We start from the raw sequence: 24,812 nt of genomic DNA, 5'->3' as shown, positions 1-24,812 counted from the left end.
TTGACTTTTTCATTTTAATTAAAAAGTAATCATTCATTTTATTAACAACACAAGAGTTCCAAAAAGGAAAAAAAAAAAAAAACACTATATAACACAAACGGGTCAGAACATAAAATGCTGTCATTTGGGGACCTTGAGTTTTGAAACCACTGTTTGCTCAGCCACTGGCAGGGACTCAGCTGAAGTCTCTGCCCTCAGCCCTGCCAGAGGCCCCTGGAGACGATCCACGGGGCTCGGGTGGGCACAGCCCCAGGGAGAGGGTGGTTTCTTTCGGCTCCATTCAGAGCAGCAGCCAGAGGCCCTCCAACATCTCACTCTGGCTCAAAGGTTACGAACACCGTCTGCATCGAGAACATGTCCAGCTACCAACAGTATGACATCGAAATGGTCCCTGCTTCCTGCTGCTCAGGAAACAGAACAAGAGGCAGATGAAAACAACAGCCTGGGTTTTTGAGCTAAACTCTCAAAACAAATCACTGAAACGATGGGATCCACTGCCAGAGTCCAAGCTGCCTTCTCAGATCCACTCCCTGGAGTGCCACTGGAGAGGGAGGTGCTGACAGAGATGTTTTGGGGGAAGAGTTAATGCCAAACTGCTGGTGACTGGAGCTGTTCAGTCCTCCCCTAGGGATCCTCCAAAATGAAAACAAAACAAGAAACAAGTATCGCCCCCAAAACTTCCAATTGGTCATCCCCCTGCTGCAGGCAGGAGACCTTCCTTCTGTGGCTCCTCCTCACGGCCGGGTGCTGATCTGAGCCTCGAGCAGGATCCCATTCACATGGGATGGCGCATGGTGACGACACTGTGCCTGCCAAGTCCAGGCGGCTTCTCTGTGAACTCTGGCAGGAGCTCCAGCTCTGGTCAACACGTACAAGGAGGACATGACTAGGCAGGATCAAAATAAGCAAAGGTGGTGGCTACTGTCATGACAAATGCCAGCTCTGATGTGGCTTCTTCCTTTCATCCACAAATCCGACAGACAGAGGAACCAGGGAAGCCCCATCAATATAAATAGCCCAGACGCCTGGACTACTTGGTGACCCCAGAGATATTTTCTACCAGAAAACAAAAAAAGATACACCCCCAAATGCAGTATAAGCTCTGACTCTGTGAGGAGTAAGCCACAGCCTTGGGCAGAAGAGAGCGCAGGTGTAGGAACTCATGACACTCGGTGCAGACCTGGAGCCGCAGACAACATCCTCCAAACAACTCTATTTAGAATGAAGTGGAAGGAGGCCAGGGGAGGAGGGGACTAGGGATGGTTGAACAATTTAGCCTCAGTAATGCCTCTGGTAAGATCCCATGGGGCCCTGGGGCCGCCCCACCTGTGCTGTGGTTTGGCTAACCAGGTGAGAGAGAGCAGGGCCACTCTGGATCAGAGTGTCCAGAGCCTTCTGTACACTTGGATTGTCAAAGTTGATGCCTGTGGATGACATGGGCCTCTGGCTAGCCATGTTGCTAGCAGGTGCCAGGCGACTGGAGGGCTGGCCAAACAGCCCTTGGGAAGGAGCCCCAGGCCTGGGGCCCATGTTCCGAGCAGATCCTGCCTGTCCCAAAATGTTTGGAGGCTGATTGCCAGAGGCCTGTGATCTTTGCTGAGGCTGGTTGTTCACTGCTGTGGAAAAATTCTGGTTCTGGGTGCTTCCGGCAGCAACTGAGGGGGATGCGGAGCTGCTATTGGCCGCAACCGTGCCACTATTGAAGAGGCTGAGGATTTTGGCCTGAAGCTCTTGCTGGGAGGTGGGGGGTGCAGCTGGAGTGGGTGTAGCAGAGGGGAGCACTTGGCCGCTCTGGAGCGGTTGGGAGCTTGGCTGTGTCTTCAGCGAGGCACCCGAGGTCGGCCCGAGTGGTTGGCGGGAAATCGGGCCTGGAAGACAAAAAGAGGGAAGCATCTGGTTGAAAGTACCCCCCAAGGGCAGGAGGCCGAGCAGCCCAGGGAAGAAAAACAATCACTGAATCACATCATCACATGATACATAGACAATGACATCAATTTCCCAAAGGGGCCACTTCATGGTACACATGTGCTATTTACAGACAATAGCCCCATTTCCAAAGAAAACTGGAAAAAAGCAAAGGTCAGAGTGGCATCCACCTTGACTACCAGGGAGCCGGCAATACTAGCCCACCTCAGTGCATCACAGGGGTCAGAATTCAGTACTTGAATCTTAAAGTTTTTATCGTTAATCAAATTAGCATGGATGGCCCGTGAGAGAACCCAAGGGATGGGTTCGTCTCCCTCACCCACCCAGGGAGCCCTGGGCTGACACCCTCCCAACAGAGCCTGGGGATTAGAGAAATGCAGAGTCAGAACTTCACCTCGGCCCTGCCACGTAGCTCACCAGGCAGAGAGTCGGTGCTGCTCCTCATAAGCCGCTCCTTCCGCTCTCGCAGGTAGTTGATGATCTTGTCTGTTTCTTCGGCAGTGAGGTACCTATTGTCTGCCAGCAGGTTGATGAGGCTCTGGATGGCGGGAGGGTGCCCCCCGCGCACTCCCTCCTCTGGGCCTCCTCGCTCTCTTTCCTGGAGGATGGCTTCATCAGCCATCTTGGCTGCCTGTCTGGCAATCTCTTCACGTTCCTTCTCGCGGCACTCATTTTTGTAGCGCTCATAATTTCTGGCCACCAGTACCATGGCATCTGCCTGGGGCATGTTGCGATGCTCTGTAGGAGGGAACGACATGAGTTATTTTCTCCTATGACAGATCTGAGTGCCCACCTGCTGTACTCTACCAAGCCTTTCCTAGCCTCAAACTAGCAAGAAAACCATTTTGATGACAAAAAGCCTTGAGACTGGGATGAGGTGGGATGGGGGGGGAGGGGAGGGGAGGAGAGGAGAGGGGAATGGCTATCTTTGGTGGGGAATGCCCACCTTTGTATAGAGCTCTTTCTTTGGGGAAATTCCTAGATCACAGACTGGTAGTAAAACCCAAAGAAACATGACAGCCTCCCACAGATTCAAACAGACCATGTGGTGAGTAACCATGGGAGGCAGGCCGGCAGCCTCGAGACCAGCAGCAGGAGGCCAAAAAGCCCTCTGTAAAGCCTGGCTTTCCACTGTGCACCTCAGGACAGAGCTGGCCTACTGTTTCTTAATTCATCAGTTCAAAAGTCATGGATTAAGATCAAATTGTGACCTCAAATAACCTCGCACTCTACCAGTGGGCAACGACTTTGCAGGATGGAGAGAAGATGTCTCAGAACTTTCTTAACTGTCCTCACACATCTTGAGGACTGTTCTGTGGAGACAACTGACTCACCAGAGATCCCAACATATTCTGAGGCTATGAGCACAGCTAGTCTGGCCAAGAGAGATCCTGGGTGTGGGGGGAAAGGGAAAGTCCAGGTTGTAAGAGCCCTGAGTAGGGCACAGCTAGCTAAGTCTCCACACTTGGGTATCAAAGCATTAAAAGCTACTTTGGAGAAGGAATTGAAGGGCATCTAGGGGTCAGAACCTCTTCCCTGTCCTCGCAGCCCACCTACTCACTTCTCCAGCACAGTACCAGGATCCTGTCTGTGATAGTCTCTGTTCCCATTAGAGCGCTGGGTGAAAGCAAGGATTCTATTGCATTTCAGCACAGTGTGCACCAGAGATCTGCGGGAGCCAGATCTCACGGGCCAGAGCTCAATGGGTGCATTTCTTTCCAACTCTCCTTTCAGTGCTTCACCTTCATGACTTGAAATGGGACATACCAGGGGTATTTACACCATAGAAATCAACAAATGCTACAGACTATCCCCTCTTACCTCAGAGCTGATTAAATATTTGCCAGCATACTTACTACATACACCTAATGGCTAAGCAGAAAGAAGACTCAGAACTGTATCGCTGAGAAAATAAGACTAATAAATGATATGCAAGTCTCCTCTAAGGCATTAAACTTAGGAAGGGGGCCTACTGTGTTTGAGCTGATACGTGAGTCATTTGCCCAAAATCTATTTCTTAGGCATAGAAAAATTAAAGTGCTAACAAGTGCCCTCTGAGATTCTGGCCTATTTGGGTCTCCATACCTTGTGGGGTTCCAAACATGATGTTGACTGTACAGGAACGATGAATCTGGTGTTGCTGAGTGATGACAATAGCAAAAGGAGACCCTCCCCTGCTAACATCCTCCAAGGCTTGAGAAAGGGACACCTCTGTGTTGAGGAAGATCAAGTCCACCACCATGCCTAGGTCTCTCACCTTCCGCCCCACAGACTCAGCGTAATCTCTGCAAGAGTAAACCAGATCCAGGTGAGTGCTTCTTGACCAACTCTCAGTCTGCACACTGTTGCACTTTAGCTGCACATGTGCCTGCAGAGAATTCAAATTCTACCCGCAATTCCCCACTGAGGTTCCAAGGATCTAGACCACCCTCCTTCCACTGGCTTTTCCAGAATGACTGTGACCTACTTGAGGTCACAGAGGAATCTGACAGTAGTCCAGTATTTGATACACTTCTGTTGATTCTCTAGTCCAGTGGTCTTTCCTTAGCTCATCCTGCTGCCTAAGACCTGCAGCACTTATCTGCCTTTGGGCAGTCTGCATAACAGTGGGGAAAACACAGGCGTTCATGCTAAAAAGTTGAATCCCAGCCCCAACATTTGTTTGCACAATTGTGAATGTTTAAGTAAATCCAATGAAAAAAACTCTTAACCAATTTCAGATTTTTTTTTTTAACCAATGAAACAGTAATAATATGGCCCAGCTCCTACGTTCCTTTACTTTCCTTCCAATTTAATTAGATCTCTGATAGTCTCTTCTTTTCTCATCACCCACATATTTTTTTCTTCATTTTCCAAACAGGTTGTGAGATCCACAAGAGGAAAGGGCTGTGTGTTTGCTTATTGTTGCTATTACAGACCTTGAACCTAGTATCTACACTTGCTGAAGGAATACACATATAACATGATTACTGTGAAGATTAAAAATAATTTACGAAAAGCACCTAGCATGGGGTAGTACAAAGTAGGTGCTCAGAAAAGGACAGCTATTATTATCATGTATTATCCAGAAAAAGCTACAGTAAAAGCAGCATTTATCTCTGAACAAAGTTGCCCAGAGCCTGTGAACTCTGCCTGCTGCTTGGTGTCTCAACACCTATTTCCCTAGTCACTGACTTGAAATTAGCTCTTTAACCCCAAACTACTAGAAAATACATGATGTTATTTACTAACCAACTGGGGAAAGGGAACACAGCTACTGTCGGAGACTGCAAGCTGCCATCTCTCTTTCTGTTTCTCGGCTCTGCCTCTTCCCAGGTGAGAATGTAGAGGTGAAACAGAGCTGTGCTATCAATTCTGGGTTGGCTAACATGGTCATCTAACAGTTCTGCAAGGCCAGGGCCCTTCACAAAGCAGGCACAGTTTTGGTTGGAAAACCCAGACATGTGCTTCCCAAAGTATTAGGGATTTGGGACTGTCCCACAGAAGGGGAACTATTGCTTTGCTTGATTAATACCTACTCCCTCTCCCACTCTCAGTTCACATGGCTCTAACCCCACCTCCAGCTTTAGGGTGGGTACAGACATGGCATTCTAATACCCCTGGCCAAAGTGACAAGATCAGCGATGGGGAAAGTGAGCCAGGCCAATCTAATGAGAATAATCCAGGACTTTAGGTAGTAGCACAGGAAAATGAAGCTCTCTTTCAAAGGGCTTGTTAAGCTCAGAAAACACTTATCTAGCTAGTCTGCCTTTTCTAGTAGAAAACCTGCATGAGAATAATGGAAACACTGAGGAAGCTGTGCCAAGATGCCAACCAGAGACCAGTCCTGATGACACAGTATGACCATGGATGAGGCCATGTCTGAACTTCCCAGCTGAGCAATCCAAAAATTTCCCTTTTGGATTTAAGGCAGATTGAATTGAGTTTTCTGTCACCTACAACTCAAAGAACTCTGGCTAATGCTCATAACAATACCAGAATTCAGTGGGCAAGCCCAAGTTCAGTGGGTAAGCAGCTAAGCAGGAGCCTGAACTTTTCTTCTGACCCATCTCCTCATTAGGGAGAGGTATCCAAGGGGTCTTACTTAGTCTGCTTGTTGACCACAATCACAGAACAATCCACAGGTCTCTCGGCATCAAAGCGTCTCTGGATTTCCTCAAAATATTGACGGTAAAGCTCTTCTCTACGCCGTTCCTCACGTTTCAAACGCTCTGCAAGATACCACCAGGGAAATCTAAAATAAGGACTATCCTTCTACAAAAATAAGCCAGAGGACTCTCTAAATTAATTCTTACATCTACCTCCTAAAAATAATAATATATATTTTTTTACTATTAAGTTCTTAAAAATGAAATAGATTAAAAGGCACAGACTTTTTTTTTGGTAGTGGTGATTAAACACAGGTGCACTTTACCACTGAGCTACAACCCCAGCCCTAAATTTGTAGTATTTATTTTGAGATAGGGTCTTGTTGTTAAGGGTCTCTCTAAACTGCTGAGGCTGGCCTCCAACTTTTGATCCTCCTGCCTCAGTCTCCTGAATCTCTGGGATTACAAGCATGCGCTGCCACTACACCCAGCTCACTGAAAAAAAAGGTGTATTGAGAAAAATACACTTCCTGTCTTGAGACAGCTTACTCCACATTCCCCTGGGACATATTTCCTTTCACTAAATAAACCCTTTATGCTTTTTCTAAAATTAAATAAATAAATAAATAAACAAACAAACAAACAGACCCAAGGTTGTCTTTACCTAAAAAAGAGAGATGTGATCAGGTAAAAATGATAAAGAAACAAACAAAAACCCATTTTGTATAAATATTCCAGACAGTCATAGCTAGTCAATGAACACAAAAGCAAGCATTTAATGTTTTCTGCTCCAATCTTACGTTCATTTCTCGTTTCTGGAATTTTGTATTTCTTGATGTATGACCCAGATGATGGTGTTAATTTGAACTTAAAAATTATTTTCAAACTGAATGTTCTCTAAACATTAACAAGCTATTTTTATTTCTTTTAATGACCTGCCTGCCCAACTATGTATTAGCCCCCTTTCAACTGGGGTATTGGTTATTAGTGTCTTTTTAGTGTTTTACCATAGTACTAGGAATAGACTGTTTCTGCTACTTTACCTTTTGCACGAGACTGACTTTCTGGGCCAGGAGGGCCTCGTCCATCAAAGCTGTCTCTGTAACGGTCAAAGTAAGAGTCATCCTTTCTCCTGCAATAGTCATCCATCCGCAGGTATCGATCATAAGAGCCTTCTCTCCTGAAAAGTTAGGGAAGTTTTCACCAAGTTAAAATTCTGTCCTATATGCAAAAATCAGATTTAGAAAAATTTTTAAGACCTAGAAGTTGTAGTAAATATATAATAATAATTTGCCATTTTAACCATTTCTGAGTGTAGAATCCAGTGGAATTACAATGTTGTACAAATGTTACCATTATCTATTTCCAAAACTTCCATCACCTCAAACAGAAATTCTGCTCATGAAGCAGTAACTCTCTATTCCTCCCTCTCTCTAGCCCCTGGTAATATCTATTTTCAGTCTTTATGAATTTGCCTATTCCAGATATTTCATATAGGTAGAAGCATACAATAACTGGGAATTTTTTTTTTTTTTTTTTTTTTTTTTGTGTGTGTGTGTGTGTATGTTTGACTTGTTTCATTTAGCATGTTTTCAAGGGCCATCCATGTTTTAACATATATCAGAACTCCATGAGTTTTTATAGCCACATAATATTCCACTGTATGTATCTATAACATTTTAAAAATCCATTCATCTCTTGATAGTCATTTAGATTGATTCTAGTTTTTGTCTTGTATGAATAGTGCTGCTATGCACATTCATGTATAATTGAGGCTCTCTTTTCAATTCCTTTGGGTATATACTCAGGAATAGAACTAATGAATCATGATAATTTTATACTTAACTTTTTGAGGAACTACCAAATTTTTCCCCACAGGGGCTATATACCATTTTACACATCTACCAGCAATGTAAGAGGGTTCCAATTTCTCCATACCTTGAAGATACTAGTAATTTTCTGTATAAAAAAATTATTATGTGGGGCTGGGGATAGAGTGCTTGGTTGGTAGAGTGCTTGGTTGGTAGAGTGCTTGCCTCGCATGCAGGAGGCCCTGGGTTCAATCCCCAGTACCACACACACATAAAAAAAATTATTATAACCATCCTAGTAAATATGAAGTGGTATCTCACTGTGGCTTTCATTTTCATTCCCCTGATGACTAATGATATGGAACATCTTTTCATATATTTATTGGCTATTTGTGTATCTCCTCCCTGGGTTTTTGCCTTGCCAACAACTTTATACTTTTTTCTGTTTTCAGGACCTAGAAAAATCCAGATTCAGTCACTAAGCATAACTAATCATTCATTCACACATTTCAGCAAAATTTATTGAGCACCAGCACCATGTCTATACTTGATATATTCAGAAAATGCAAGGCTGATAAAGTCATTGCCTTTATAGAGCTGTCACTTAATTCAGCAAAACACACAAAGGCTGTTAACAAAAAGGAAGCATGGTAGCCATGTAAGTACCTGTACATAGGCTCTCGGGAGTCTCTCATGTCTCTGTATCTGTCATACATGGGGTCCCGGTGATCTCGAAAATCCCTAGAGTCTCTTAGGTCACGAAAGTCTCTAAGATCCCTCATGTCCCGAGCATCTCGCATACTTCTGCTGTCTCTGTGATCCCGAATGTCTCTGCTGTCTCTGTGGTCCCGCAAGTCTCGGGGGTCTCGAATGTCTCTGCTATCACGGGCATCCCGGCCATTTCTGCCATCCCTGGGTTCTCTCCTTGGACTTCCTCGGATTGGAGATCGATCACGCCTTGTATCTCGACTATCTCCAAAGCCATAGGGATCCCTGTGGGAGGTAGTAAGAAGATGCTAAGACAAAGAGACTGCAGAGAGCCAACCCTTCAGCTCTTTACAGAAGGAAGCCCCCACCCTCTAGTGCCTTTCCCTAAAACACGGATGATAAACAGAATATGACTAAATTTTAAGGATATTGACCCTTCTGGTCAGCAACTAGTTTAGAAGGTTCGAGAATCTCAAAAGATTTTATGACATCAAAGGAAGAATGAATAATCAAAAGCCAAAACTTTTGACTGAGGTATTAGTATTCACCAGGCTTTAGGGAGTAATTTGATATTCCTTGCATATGCCAATTGTTATTTCAATCTCAATTTCAATGGGTTTTCAAAGTGAAAGTGCTTTTCCTCCAAATCTATTTTCTCCCATTGGATTTGTTCAAAAGAGACTTTACAGGGGGAAAAAAGTAGAAGGGATAGAGTAAGGGCCAACACTTACTGTACTGTATAACAAACAGCAAAATCTCATACAAAGTGAAAAAAGAAGTTGTTGTTAAAGTACAGAAAACCTCACTTAAAATATATAGCAAGACAATCAAACTGAGGGGAAAAAAAGCAAGCATAATACTATACACAAAGAATCAAGAACAATCAGTTTCTCTTCTTTGCAGAACTACATAATAGCGGTCTTTCTTAATCTAAGTGTTTATATAGAATCTGATTTCTTTTTGCCTAAGGTTTTGCTTTTAAACAGTGTTTGAAATCACAAATACACTTGACCTGCTCTGACTCTGTTTCTTCAGGAGACATTTTACTCCACTGTAAACCCATCCCTAACATAATTCAAACCAAAAGTTTTCTACTTCAATTAAGTCTCATTCCCAACTTTATTCACTTTGGCCAAAAAGCAACTACCCAGTTACTAAGGCTTAAGTTCTTGAAAGTTAACTTTGTTTCTCCCCGCCCCTATTCCCATCAAGTCACCTGAGTCCTATTCACTCTTTCTCTCTCTTTTTTTTAGTTGTAGATGAACAAACACCTTTATTTTTATGTGGTGTTGAGGATCGAACCCAGGGTCCTGCACATGTTAGGCAAGTGCTCTACCACTGAGCCACAACCCCAGCCCCTCACTTTTTCTTTTCATTCCCTCTAGATTTGTAAATCCAACTGAAGCCCTTACTTCTATGCTGGCTCTAATAAAAATTTCCAAAAAACAAAACCCAATTTTATTTTAATTCATTTGACATATAAACATCATACTAACCATCCTATAATGCCAATATTCACCTTTTACAATCTCAGCTTAAATTCTAAGCCCTTGGACACCCCTATTGAAAAAAAAAATAAACTGTGTTCCTTTCTATTACCTCTTTTTTCTCTCCTGGCTCAATCTTCCTGTTCTACTTAAATTGTTCTCATGACTTCATTCATATAACGTATCTTACTTTTTGTTCATATGGTTTCCCTACTTGCAGTTTTTTTTCCTAGACCAGTCCAGGTGCCATCCAATCCCCACAGGTAAATTCATGTTCTGGGTCTCTCAAGAAAGAAACCTCCCTAATAACTGCTGAGGTCTCTTCCTGCTTAACTCTCGGAGCACTTTTTATCTATTTTGAACTTTTTTTCCCCACTTAACAACTCTAGTGTTTGACCCACTTTAAAGATTACCTCCTCCATAAAACCTGCCCTGAATTCTGATCCCTCCTCACCCCCTCCCCCGAAAAAAACTTAGGTTATTCCTCCAGGGAATGCCCACTTCAGTAAATGGCACATCTTAACTACTTTATTGCTCAAGCCAAGAAAATAGATGCTATTCTTTGCCTAAAACTGTGTGCACTCTTTATCCACATTTCCAAATTCTGTTCATTTGTTCTCTGCGGTTGGCATCAGTTCTGCCCACTTTTAACTCACTGGTTCTACTGAAAGCCAACTCATAATCATCTCATTCCCCAAACCACAGGAAGAACATTTGAAAGGACCCTTCCCATTCCTGCTCTTTCCTTTCTTCTTTGTTCTGTTTTTGATTCTGGGGATTGAATTCAGGTGCAGTACCACTGAACTACAACCCGACATGTTTTGGAAAGTGTCTTTTAGGGTCTTGCTAAGTCTGCCTTTTTTCTGATTTTCCTTCAGAAAGATCACTCTATTTGATCATTCAAATAGGCAAAAGCCCTTCACTGATTTCTCACAGTATTTAGAATGCAACCTCAAATCTCTACCAAGGCTAGAAAGGTCCTGCTCAGTCTTGGTTCCGATCTGTTCCAACCCTGTCACACCCTCTCTCTAGTTCACCACTTTTGGGCGATACTAAATTTCCATCTACAACTAGCCCAGATCTTTCCTGATTCTATTACTTGAACAACAGGAATGAACCCAGGTTTACTTTCCAGGTCTTGGCATGGAAATATCCCTTCTTCCTGTGCCCTGAAAATTTTCAAGCACTTGGTGTTTATTTCTGTGGTGCTAGGATTGAACCTAGTGCCTCCTGCATGCTAAGCAGGCATCCTACCAGTGAGCTACATCTGCAACCCCCCAAGCACATTTTTATTCATTTACCACAAATTGACGTTATCTATTATTTGCTTAATGTCTCTCTGCCCTACTAAATCGCAAGCTCCACAAGGACAAGGACTATGTTTGATTCTTCTTTATGTATAACAATGTCTGGCCACAGCAGATACTCTATAAATATGTTGCATCTTGCTCCAGTACCTACTTCAATCTGTTCTTATTTAGTCATGCACCACATGGGTTTCAGTCAGCGACGGGCTGTGCATGTAATGGTGGTCCCATTGATGGCCTAGTGACACTGTAGCCATTTTAGTTTGTGTGAGTCTACTACAATATTAACAAAGCATCAAAATCACCTAATACCACATTGCTTGTCCACATAGCATCCCTCCCAAACAGGGAAGGCTTTGTATCCCTAGGACACAGCATGGAGCTCAGTAAATGTTTAATGTTTTGAATTATTCTACTAAACTAAAGCCTCTCAAAAGCAGGCACTGTATTTTGTTTAACTTCAATTATTTACCATGATCACACAAGGCATTAATCACAGTGCCATTAGCTTCACAGAAAATCTCAACTTCACTTCATCCTCCTGGACATAGCACACACAATTAAATATCTATTCTGCTTCCATGAGAAGTTCTTATCTCAAAAATAAAAAAAGAAATATATGTATGTATGTTTTTCCTTTCTTGAGATGAAAGTTTCATTATGCTGCTCAGGTTTGTCTTGAACTCCTGGACTCAAGTGACCTTCCTGCCTCAGCCCCAAGTAGCTGGGACTACAGGCAAGTAGTCTTGTCATGTGTCTTTAGGTTCACTGCTATGCTTGATTTGTGGGAGCAACCATATGGTAGATTAGAGGATTTAAATGAGGAGAGCTAAACAGTTTTTATCAGAATGAAGTACAGACTAACCACAGTTTTCAATTTCCCCTATTATGTCACATAATCCTCCTAACATGTATAACACAATGTGGGCCAACACTGTAGATCCAATAGAAAGTGACAACTGTGGAGTATTTTTGTACTATTAATGATCAGTGGATAAACCTGCCTTAGGGAGCAGTTAGAAGTAGTCATTAGAGGTGGAATCAGATTTCAAGTATTCTTGGCAATCAGGACTGAACTACCATGAACCTGACAGACCACAGACCAGCACACACAAAGCCTGAAGCTGGTGGAAATGGTGGTGGGGAGGCAGATAAGAACACCATGTCACAGCATGTTATTCACAGATTTAGGACAGTAAATGCTATTATTTGGTTTCCTTTTTTCTTTTTCTTTAAGGTGCTGGGTTGGAACCTAGGGTCTCACATAAGCTAGGTAAGCACTCTACCACTGAGCTACATCTCCAATACCATGGTTCTTATTCTTTTGAATCAATTAAAAACCTTTACTTACCTGCCAGAACCCGCCCCTGCAGTTTGACTACAACCCTGTTTTTGCAAAATCGGGGTCCATGCTTCCAGTTTTGAGACAGCAAGTCTCTCTCCTTCCCTCAAAGAATCTACAGTTCTTCCACAACACAACCACTAATTCCCTCTCAACTGCCTGTTGTCAGAAAATGTAGGAGAGGTGATATTCACATGGGGGAAAAGAACCAAGGGTAAGGTAGTAGAGGAAGTAGGAACAGAGAAGATAATAATTCTCTGAAATGAAAAGGGGGAGCTTCTCCCCTGTATCCAAAAGATGAACACCACAGCAGACTGCTGTTCTTCTGGAAACAAAAACAAACAAAAACCCTTTAGGATCACTTTAGGATCCAAACAAAGAACTCCTTAGAACAAAAGAGCTCCTGTTGCTGGCCCCACCATCTTTCTCAAAACAAGAACAAGGCTCACAAAAGTAGGATTCAGAGTGCAGAGGAGACAAAGCCTTCTGCATGAGAAGCTTGACCTCTGATGATAAGTTACAAAGAGGTTTCTGAGCAAAATAAGGTTCACAATATCGTTGCATGGTACCAGAGGTATTTTACTAAGGGAAACCAATGCAGCATACCCTCAGGTCCCATGTTGCTAGTGGCTAAAAAGAAACTGAACAGTGGTTAAATAAATTTCAGCAACAGAGTCCACAAACTGAAGGTGACCAACAACTAAAATCCTGCTGTTTTATCTAAATGTGGGTGGGGAGGATGCTCTTTGCCTTGAGAGAAATAGTCATATTACTGGGAAACATTGTAGAGGAAAGGGAGGGATGGGTGAAGGGAAAGACCAAGGTTCAGATGACTAGCACTGTGCTTCTGGCAGGAGTGCTTCTTTTGCTGGGGACCAAAGGAGCTTGCAGAGCATTGGGCATCCAAGAGCCTACATAGCATGAACTGAAAGACGATAATCATCTTAGAAGACTGTGATGAACCTTAAGCTGCTCTTCAGCAAGAGACTGAACGCAGGCCCAGCACGGCGCTCTCAGCCTTGCTGTACATGCCGGGGAGGAAGGCCGGTCTTTCACTTCCTTTTTTTGGCAGAGGGTGTCATCTCCTTTCTTCCTTTCTGTTCTCTGGAATATTTTCTTCAGAAGGGCCAGCCTTTTGACCCTGACAAAAATCCTTCATCAGCTCTTCAAACTCTGATATAGATACTGTCCACAAATATTTTTAAGTGACTTGTTGCTACGTAATGCTGTTCCCTCACCACGATGGCTCCATGCTGTTAGAAAAGACTTGTGCAGAATTTTGCCATTAGATGCAGGTAGGATGTGGAGTGCAATGAGATTCACACCTCGCAGATCCAAATGTTTAAGTGTCCATGCTTCTCCCTAGGAAACAGACTGAAGATTTTCTTGAGCACAGGTGTGACTTTTCTACTAGTGGAGGCGGTACTTGCTGAGAACCGATGACTCTTCTTCTTCAAGTGTTAGCACGGAAGTAATCACAGCCTGGAATCTTTGTGAGGCATCTAGAGCTACAGCTGTCTCACCCAAGGAGCGAGCACTTATCAAAGGGATTAAGGCCCCATGGACAAGTAGAGAGCACCTCAGGTTATACAGGAAACCTACCCATAGCCAAGTTATTTCTGATGAGCCAATCCCCAATCTCTTCACCAAAGAGGTACCAGGCTCAACGTAACTCACAAATATATGGGGGAAATCCTCTGCAGAGCATTTGGTGTAGACCAAGTTAATCCGAGATATTCCAATGCCTTGTTTGACAAGTGTTATACTGAAAATGATTCTGAAAACAACTAAAACACAACCAAAATCACAATGCAGTTTTTGAAGAAGGACTAATGCCCAATATCAATGCTAGACAACTTGTATGGTAACTCTGCAATGTACTCCAAGGAGTCCAGTGAAGTGGCCCAGGGATTAAATGATAAGAATTCAGGCTGAAATGTGATCTGAAGTAGGGATCCTTCATGCAGAATTCTGTGCCTGGCTGGGTCAATACTGTCAGAATTATACATTGAAAGCTGGAGTCATTAGGGAGGTATGATACTGAAACACAAAGCAAAGCCAACAGTACATTTTACAGAGACAACTGAAGAGGTGATAATCCTGTGAAAATTCCCAAAGACACCTTGCTGTTTTGACATTCAAGATTAAAGTCCAGCAAAACAAGGTATTATAAAGGTCGTGCCAGCATGCTTAAAAACAATTTTCTTATTAAAAGTAGACAGCACTGAAGATGTTAAAGGCAGCTGTCCCCCCCCCTTTCCTGGGAACATGTGTTCACTATGACTGGGTGCACAAAGGGCTATTAAGTGAAGTTTGGTGTTGTCAACATACTGGGACATTTAGGACTACCTCAAGGATTTGACTGGAAGCATGTACCCAAAGAGAGAGATACGCAGTATTCACTCTCAGAGAAACCATCAGCCCCTACCAGGTTGATCACTTATCCATCTAGCCTATTTTTCACATTTTACTTCTGGTCTACTGGTTAAGAGAGAAAGCATGATCAGGGCAATGGTCAAAATGTTGATGCTTTTTTTTGAATATGATGTTCAACTTGTTTGGCTTATTTAATAAAAAATCTAGGACACTTTGCTCAGGATTTAAATGGGGCTCAAAACAAATTTTATGGAAGGTGGTCATTCTTATTCTCTGAAGCAAATAGGCATGACTGTATGGAATTTCATCATGTTAAATGATATGCTGAGGAATCCAGTTAGGAACATATCACCAAGGGGAAAACTGACTGTTAATCGAATCTGAATTAGCCTAGCTGTCAGTCCTATTGAGTTTAAGTCAAGCAGGAAGCCATTACCCCACCCATACTCAAAGAACTTCATTTTAGAATTAGTTCTGAGGAATAATATTTTTATTTTTGGGGGTGTACCAGGGATTGAACTCAGGGGAACTCAAGCACTGAGCCACAACCCAGCCCTATTTTGTATTTTATTTAGAGACAGGGTCTCACTAAGTTGTTTAGTGCCTTGCTTCTGCTGAGGCTGGCTTTGAACCCACAGTCCTCCTCTCAGCCTCCTGAGCTGCTCGGATTAAAGGTATGCACCACCACACCGAGTGGAATGTGATGTTTGTAAGAGGTATATAAAGATGAGTTTTGTATTTATATTGTTGGTAAGGGACTCATTTTATTTATTTTTAAATTTTTGGTACAAGGGTTTGAATCCAGAGATGCTTAACCACTGAGTCACATTCCCAGCCCTTTCTATTTTTTTTATTTCGAGACAGGGCCTTGCTAAGTTGCTGAGACTGGCTCTGACCTTGAGATCCTCCTGCCCAAGCCTAAATCACTGGAATTGCAAGTGTGTGACACTGTACCTGGCTAGGAGCTCACTTTAAAAGGCCCTCTCCAATGCTGTTTATGTTTGTGGGAGGACTATTACTAAAAAAGAAAAGGAGCATAAAACTATTTCCTCCCTTAAATTATGGAGTTGCATTTTAGGCTGGGATGAAATTAATTCAGCAATAGCTATGATGGATTCCAACCAGGGGAGTTGGTGATTTCCCCAACACTGTAAATGTGTGATTATCTTATCTACATTTAATTTGAAATGTTAAAAGCATTTGGCTAAGTATTATAAGGATGATATAAAATACCCTTTCAATCCATAAAAGAGCCGGGCGTGGTGGTGCACACCTGTAATTCCAGCGGCTTAGGAAGCTGAGGTAGGATGATCGTAAGTTCAAAGTCAGCCTCAGCAAAAGGTGAGATGCCAATAAGCAATTCAGTGAGACCCTGTCTCTAAATAAAATACAACATAGGGCTGGGGATGTGGCTCAGTGGTCAAATGTCCCTGAGTTCAATCCAAGTGCCCTAAATAAATAAATATTTCTATGCATAAAAGAAACAAGAACTAGTCTCTACTCTGCAATGTATATGTGTATATGCTTTCTTTTAATCTTTAAAAACACAGATACCACTACCCAGAGATCACAAGCATCATGAGGAAAGAGGGAGGAAGGATGATTTTACTTTTTAGTTACAAATTCCTACTTCTCCTGATAAGCCACTTAGCTGAGAAACACACATCAGAGCTCTTTTGAAAATTAAACACATACACCATGTTTCTTTTCAAGCCACCTGGCAACTACAGTTTCTAATGGGAGCCCCATGTTTCTGATCATTAGAGGCAACCACTTAGCCACCCCTATTCCATAATTACTGGGACAATGTGGAAAATGCTACAGATGGGACTGCCCAATATCTGCAGCATAGTTGGATACATCCTAATGGAAGCAGTTATCATATGGAACTGCTGAAGCTCTAAGGATTTATTTATGTTCTTCAGGCTACTCACATACTCACAAAGCAACCAAGACAGCATCTACCTGCAAGCTGAAGGCATTCTTTATAGTGTTGAGAGGACAGACAGAATGCTAATGTATATGCCCACTTCTGCAGTGAAACCAATGGATGGCCAGGGCATTTGCATGACAGTTGTGGTATGACTGTTGTGTTGGATTCAACTCCTCTGCCTGGGTAGAATGGACAAAAAAAAAAAAAACAACAAAAAACCACAACCCACCAAACAGCAGCTCCACCTTGCCCTGAGGGTCTGCTTGAACTCTGCAGAGTAGAAGAGTAGATACAGATACTTTATTCCCGGTAGCTAGAAAATACTCTCCCTTCACATTCAAGTAGGAGTATGTACATGAAACATACAGCAACCATTTTTTCTTATAATAAAATATGTGTTTTTGCCCCAAGCAGGGTAGCTATGTTTGAGAACTCAATTAGTTGGATATATTCCTGGGTCCTTGGAATTATGAGTATAGACTACAACTCACTGTATTCAGCAGTGTTCAGTTCACTGTAGGAAATGTAGTTTACTGTGGGATGTAGTTTAGTTATGTACTTTCTGTGGAAAATTGGCATTACCTAGGGGCAAAGGCAAAATCCATTTTGAGTATCCAGTTGAGCCTTGAAGAGACACGAGATATGAAATATATCATATCTATCTGCATTCCACACAAAACTGCACACACTGCATCCACTTGTGTGTTGTTATGGAACCAGAAAGCTTGAATGTAATATGCACATCTTTGGTGCAAATGGTAACATTTTAAAACTCTTCACTGAGAAGGGACCGATTTAATTCATATCTTGAGGGAATACATCAGGACTATCTCTTTTGTATATACTGGAAAGAATACAGTGGGAAAATGTCTTCTATTTCCAGGAAAGCTAAGAAAAAGGGAGACTTTTGAGAGGTGAAGTGTTTTGCCCTTTTTATTTCCCCTCAAACAGGTAACCCAAGCATGCGAGCAAACAGGGGATCTGCAGCACAGGCATAGCAGCAATCTCTCAAGCAGCTCTTCCCGTAAACCTGGGTTAACATCTGGACCGGCAGCCATTTGGAATGAAGAGTCGAATCTCTGCTGCCTGCTGCAATGCAGCATGGCACACACCACCGACCCTGGGGCACTCCTTCTGCTCTGGAGGCTCCCATTGACACGTGTGCTGGGGAAAGACAGAGGTTTATCCTCTTCCAATGGCCTGCAACTCATGTTGCAAGCTGAACTTGCTGGGTTTGCCACCGAAAACACAAAGCTTCCTCTGCATCTCCTGATGTATTGTTTAAAAAAAGCAGCAAGGCCCTTCACACAAGGTTCATATTCTTATTGTTTGCTTGAGCGTTTCTGATTTGCTGGGGGGGAAGAAAAGACCCTTGATGTATGCAGTTGGGCTTAACTCCCCAGAGCCCAACTCTCCCAAGGTAACTCACTGCTTCAGGGTACTTTACCTTCGTGTGGGGCTGGGTCTTGATGGAGCCGTATTCATATTTCTTCTTTCCGCTGCCTTATTAATATCTGAAAAGAATAATCAACCCATCTGTTCAATGCTACGGAATAAAAACAAGATCATCAGCACATTTTAAATGAAAGCAACAACAAAAAACTACAATGACAACCAGATGGTATGAGAAAATCCATTCAGCAGAGAGACACTGTCACTTGGGCAATTTTTATTATTAAGTTAAGGAGTACATTGTCACAGCTTGATAAAGAATGTCCCTTTTAATAATTTGTATAAAACTGATTATATCATTGCTTTAACACCCTGAGAAGCCCAAAATGTATCGTTCCCCCCTCCAAAGGAAGGAAAAGGTTGTTTTCTTAATTACTGGAGAATCAGTTGTAAGATTTCTTTGTAGGGAAGAAAGTGGAGAAAAGGAGTTTGGTAAAAACAAAAACAAAAAAGAGTAAAGGCAAATAATTCTATTTTATGTTACAAAGGAGTAATAGGAGGAAACTGAGGTCTCAAGACTTTCAATATTTCATGAAGCAGGGCCTCCTTTTAGTGTGCCTTGTATTGCACTCCCATCAAACAAAATCTTCCAGAATGACATGTAGGACAGAAATTTTTTGGGGGTAATCAGAGAATATTACCTGTTAATATATATAAATTTCACAGATAAGTACTTTAAGAATAAGAATTGGCATTTGGTACAGTGAAGTTAGGCAATAAAAGACTCCTCATAGGAAGTTTTAATTAAGAGAAGACCAGCATATACAACTAGATAAGGGAATCTTATAGGAAATCTTATAACCCATTTATGCAGTAAAAGCCTGATTTACCAAAAATAAAGCATATGCTTTATAAAAACCTTTATAAAAACATCATGCAGTAAGAACTGATGAGATCTTCTAAAGAAACATACCAATCTATACCCACAAATAATACCTCACAATTTTTATATGACTTATACATTTTAATTAAAAATTTTGTACTTCAGATGAACGGAGAAATAAACTGCTTCTTGCTGCAGTGTAGTTTTGTTCCTCTTGTTCCACATTAAGAAATTAATAGCATATCTAATGACTCAAATGGTATTAAGCACTCACATAATTAGAGTGCTTTAAAATAGTAATTATGTATTTTAAAAATCTTGGAGCAGTTTCCTATCATGTGAGACCTACAGCAAAAACAAGAAACTTAGGGATATGTTATAATAGACTTTATCCTGCTATACTGCCAGATTTTGAATTCCTGTTTAAGTAAGAATGATCCTCAATTCCATTTTAAATTACAAGTCTCCATGATACCTAGGAGAGGGATAGCTTTGACAAAACTGAAGAAAACTTGTCTAAATAGAGAAGCGGAGTTCGCCTAAAATACTTCTATCTTTTCAACTGATCAAAGGATATATTTCTCTTAAAAAAAAATCCCTATATAAAACTTAGCTAATAATTTCTGACCATAGCTTTGGTATGTACAATTTACAACCTTTTTTGGGGGGCAGGGGGGACAGACAGTACTGGGGATTAAACACAGGGCCTTCCACATACTAAGTAAGTGCTCTATCATTGAGCTACATCCCCATCCCTTTTTATTTCATTTTGAGACAAGGTCTCACTAACTTGCCCAAGGATATCATGCTTGGGATCCTCCTGGCTCAGCTTCCCAAGTAGGTGGGATTATACATGTGCACCACCACTATGGCTAATAATTTCAAACCCTTAAAGTTCACCAACTTCTGAATTATATATTATATAATGACAGGCCTTATAGGGAATATCTAATTCTTTATTATGTAACTGTGAAGAACAGCAGTTCAGGTTTGGAAGGGCTTACTGACCTAGGCTGCTCATTTACTTTATATCACTTTCTAATATAGGCCAGCTATGATTCAGACAGAAATGTAAAGTCTCTTATTATTTAAGTAGTTTTCAAAGTATCACTGGAATACAGTATGTGTATAAAGATTTCTTTTAAGTAAGTCACATCTTCAGCATATATTTTTAAATGGTCTTATGAACAAAACAAGTTCAACTAAACATTGACTAGAGCTGATAAGCATTTAGGTAAGAGTACAGACTATATGGTACTCCTTTAATTGGTAAATTTATATTCATGCTATAATTTCTTCTCCACATATGAAAAGGCTAGTATTATACTGTATCCAGTTCTGCGAGGGCCTATATACAGAACCAGAAGACAAAAGTAATCATGTTATTTGAGGCAAACTGGTTCCAGATAGAAGGAAAGAAGTAAACATTTTACTTTTATGTCAACATCCTCCATATATATATATAAAAATATATGGTTTTTTTTTTTTTCAGTGATAGGGATTGAACTCAGGGCTACTCTATTACTGAGCTACATCCCAGGCTTCTTTATTTTTAAGATAGGGTCTCTCTAAGATGCCCAAGTTGGCCTCAAACTTGTAATTCTTCTGCTTCAGCCTTTCAAGTTGCTGGGATTACAGGTGTACACCACTGTGCCCAGCAATAATTTTTTGCTTTTTGCAGTTACTTGAAAGATTATTGAAAGAATATTCAAGATTAAACTTTTTTTATAGAGATTTTTTTTAGTTGTAGTTGGATACAATACCTTTATTTTATTTATCCATTTTGTGGTGCTGAGGATTAAACCCAGCACCTCGCATGCACTAGGTGAGTGCTCTACCGCTAAGCCACAACTGCAGCTCCTCAAGATTATATCTTTAAACCATTTTTGAATTGTAATTTGTCTCCTAATATCCACTTTCTTTGAGTAGTCCAAAGCAAGTATGTTTGGATGGTGTGGTTTATGTTTCATCTACAAAAAAAAAAAAAAACTTTTAGAACATTTTTAGAGGCTAGCACACTTTTAGTGTAGTATGTCAAGTGTTTGTCTATTCACCTTAAAAACTCCTTAAACTCCCATTTTAGCTGAAATATGGAGAAAATGAGAAGTGGAATTTATTATTTTGTGAAAACAGGGACTGAACCCAGGGTACTGTGCATGTTAGGTAGTGCTCTACCACTGAGATGCATCCCTAGCCCAAGATCTGGAAATTTTTTGTTAAGTCTCCTCTCTATTCAAGAGGATTGCCCAGATTAGAGTAGGGCTGGGAGGTTTCAGTGAGTTATGAAAACACAACTAACCCTCATATACAAAAAAATCCTAATAGATGTGCACATACAACTTTTGGAAAACCTCTGGGCTTCTGTACATTAGAGGTGGGACATTCACTTAAAATTTTCTTTGCAACTACTATGACTGGTGAAGGGACCTTTGTATCCACTAATCAGATTATTAAATTCTTAGAGCACTATATAATTGAAAGCAAGGAAATAGAAGTGAAGTTAATGTAAAGAAGGGGAAAAGGGTAGCCAGTTTGGAGATCTTTCTGGATATTAGATGGGGAACTATGATTGGGAAGAAATTAATCAACAAGAAGTAACAAGTAGTAACTTAGTCTTTCTAACAAGAGGTGGAATGCCTCCTTTTTATAGAAAAGGGGAGAAGGTGCTTCTCATCCTTTCTGCTATACTTTATCCTGGCCAATTGCCTCTAGGACACAGTCTATCTCTTGTATATTCTCCACTGTAGCTTGAGAGGTACTTTTACAACTTTAAAAATTATATTAGTAATATGAATGATATTCAAAATCATTATAATCACTGAGATGCTTAACCTTGGCCTGAATAGCTCTAATTTCCAAGTAAGTAGTCTTTTGAAAATTTTTCAAGTTTAAAGCACTTTTCAGTTAAAGATTTTTTAGTCAAGAAAAATAGCACCAGCTCAAGGGATTTACATGAGAGAAAAAAAAAAAACTGGGAAAATAATCTAGAAAACATGGTGTTATAAGGAAAAATCAAAGGAATGGGGTAAAGTGCTCCTAAAGAAAGACATAATATCTAATGTATAATTTTATTTCAGTATGCCAGAGAGGGTTCACAAAAAATAATCCTTGAATAATGTTATAAATAAAAAGAAATGCAAGTGTCATTCACAGTACCAAGAACTGCTTTGCTCTATTTTTTTTTAACGGTACCATCATAAAACAACTCTTTTAATCTTTTTTTTTTTTTAAAGAGAGAGTGAGAGAGGAGAGAGAGAGATAGAGAGAGAATTTTTTAATATTTATTTTTTAGTTCTCGGCGGACACAACATCTTTGTTGGTATGTGGTGCTGAGGATCGAACCCGGGGCCGCACGCATGCTAAGCGAGCGCGCTACCGCTTGAGCCACATCCCCAGCCCCAACTCTTTTAATCTTAAAACCAAAATTTATACTTCACTGGCTTTAATAATAGAAAACAAGGACAAGAAATAAGAGTAGCATGAACTACGATGCTTAGTGACAGCACCACTATGGGCCACTGAAAGAACCCAGAAGCCTACACAATTTCAATAACTACCTACAAATGAAACAAAACTTCCCAGAAGGCTGAGCTGAAAACCAACGAACAGCTAGGAATGACTAAATTGGAATTATATGAAGATAAAGATAATGCCACTTGGAAAACCATACTGACAATGACAGCAAATATCACTTATTAAATTCCCTAAATTAGGAGGAGAAATGAGAGTACTTTTCAATTCATGAAGATTACTTTGATGATATATTGTGACATCAGGGATATTGTAATGAGTTACATGTAACAAGTTAGGGATAAGAAAATGCTTGCTTTGTTCTACATCAACCCTTTAAACTAGCTCAACTCATATCTGACTTTCTCTTTCATTCTCAGTTAATTCTTATACCTTTAACTGTATTTGCATAATATTCCCGAGAATACGAATGAAGGAAATAAAAATGTATATTTACAAAATGTTTGCTCTGTTCCTGGGCCTGTACTAAGAACATGATGTACATTTATTTCATTTAAACCTTTTCTAACTCTAGGAGTTTAGTACAACATGATTTCTTTTCAGCAAATGAGGAAATTTGAGGGTTAGGTAATTTAGATGACTTATCCGAGGCCACACTACTATCAGAAGGCAAAGATGGGGTGCATACCCAGGTCCTTCTGGCACAAAGTGCTTAAACATTATGCTACACTGCATCCAACAGGGAGTGGAAAGATGTGGTTCCCATTTACACTGGTCTTGCTAGGACTCCTGGATCAAATGCTGGTGGAAGCCGGAAAAGGCCCAATCTACACTTGCCAATGTTTAAATGCCTCATAGACACTCAACAGGGTAGGGCCTACTTATTCAATTACCACTCCAATTTCTGTCACCTCAAACTACAATGTTTTTGGTTTCTTTGCACTTCAACTCTTCAGACAAAAATTCTTTATCAACATTAATTTACTCCCCCTTTTACTATTACGTGTGTGTGTGTGTGTGTGTGTGTGTGTGTGTTGCTAGGGATTGAACCCAGGGCCTCCTACTGGCTCCATACTGCTTTAGTACTAGAAAACAAGGACAAGAAATAAGAGTAGCATTAACTACCATGCTTAGTGACAGCACCACTAGGGGCCACTGAAAGAACCCAGAAGCCTACACAATTTCAGGAACTACCTACAAATGAAACAAAACAAGAGGTAACAAGTAACAACTTAGGAGTCTTTCTAACAAGAGGTGGAATGCCTCCTTTGTATAGAAAAGGGGTGATGCTGGGCAAGCACTCTACCATTGAGACACACCCCCAGCCCTTCTCTTTTGAGTTGAATTATTTATTTCATTTTTTTATATATTATCATCATATATAATTATGGGGTACATGTGATACTATACATTTGTATACACGTTATATTGTGTATATACACAGTGTGGAATAACTAAATCAGATTATCATCCATCATTATAAATTTTTATCATTTATTCTTCCTAATTGCAACTTTCTACCCATTGATCATTATCTCCCCAATCCCAGCCTGTTCTATTCTCTGAGTTTGTTTTAGATTCCATATATAAGTGAGGAAATGCAGTTTTTGTCTTTCTGTGTCTGGTTCCCAACACCCCCAAACTGGAGAGAGAACCCAGGGGTCCTCTACCACTGAATTACATACATCCCTAGCATTTCTGTGTGTCCCCCCACCATATTGGAGATTTAACTCCAGGGTCTTAGGGGAACACCCTATTACTGAGCTACATTCTCACTCCTTCCCAGACCTTATTTATTTTTGGTATTGGCAATTGGGCCCCATTCCCAGCCTTTATAAAATTTTTTATTTTGAGACAGGGTCTCACTAAATTGCTGAGGCTGGTGCCATCACACCTAGTTTTTTTAAAAATGTATCTTTTTAGGTTAGACTTTTATTTTATTTATTTATATGTGGTGCTGAGAATCGAACCTAGTGCCTCACACATGCCAGGCAAGTATGCTACTGCTGAGCCCCAGCCCCTATTATGTTGTATTTTATTTACAGATAGGGTCTCACTGAGTTGCTTAGTACTTTGCAGATGCTGAGC

General features: G+C 41.0%; 1 protein-coding gene across 2 annotated transcripts in view; it reads right to left on the bottom strand.

Annotated features, from left to right (window-relative positions):
• Ncoa5 (nuclear receptor coactivator 5) overlaps positions 1-24,812 on the bottom strand; it is a 32,508-nt gene continuing 7,696 nt past the window's right edge. Inside the window, exons 2-8 of one of the 2 annotated variants that reach the window (XM_005325242.5) lie at positions 18,426-18,492; positions 8,492-8,818; positions 7,058-7,194; positions 6,011-6,137; positions 4,012-4,211; positions 2,344-2,664; positions 1-1,868 (exon numbers count right to left, since the gene is read on the bottom strand). In XM_005325242.5, coding sequence (XP_005325299.1) covers positions 1,279-1,868; positions 2,344-2,664; positions 4,012-4,211; positions 6,011-6,137; positions 7,058-7,194; positions 8,492-8,818; positions 18,426-18,463 — 1,740 coding nt within the window. In that variant the 5' untranslated portion in view covers positions 18,464-18,492 and the 3' untranslated portion in view covers positions 1-1,278. Of the gene's footprint in view, positions 1,869-2,320; positions 2,665-4,011; positions 4,212-6,010; positions 6,138-7,057; positions 7,195-8,491; positions 8,819-18,425; positions 18,493-24,812 lie in introns of both variants that reach the window. The other variant, XM_021726359.3, reaches the window with a different exon arrangement.

The sequence above is a fragment of the Ictidomys tridecemlineatus genome, chromosome 5 (genome assembly GCF_052094955.1).
Source record: "Ictidomys tridecemlineatus isolate mIctTri1 chromosome 5, mIctTri1.hap1, whole genome shotgun sequence".
Taxonomy (NCBI): domain Eukaryota; kingdom Metazoa; phylum Chordata; class Mammalia; order Rodentia; family Sciuridae; genus Ictidomys; species Ictidomys tridecemlineatus.
The sequence above is the reverse complement of the archived record's forward strand: the minus strand, read 5'-3'. Positions and strand labels throughout refer to the sequence as shown.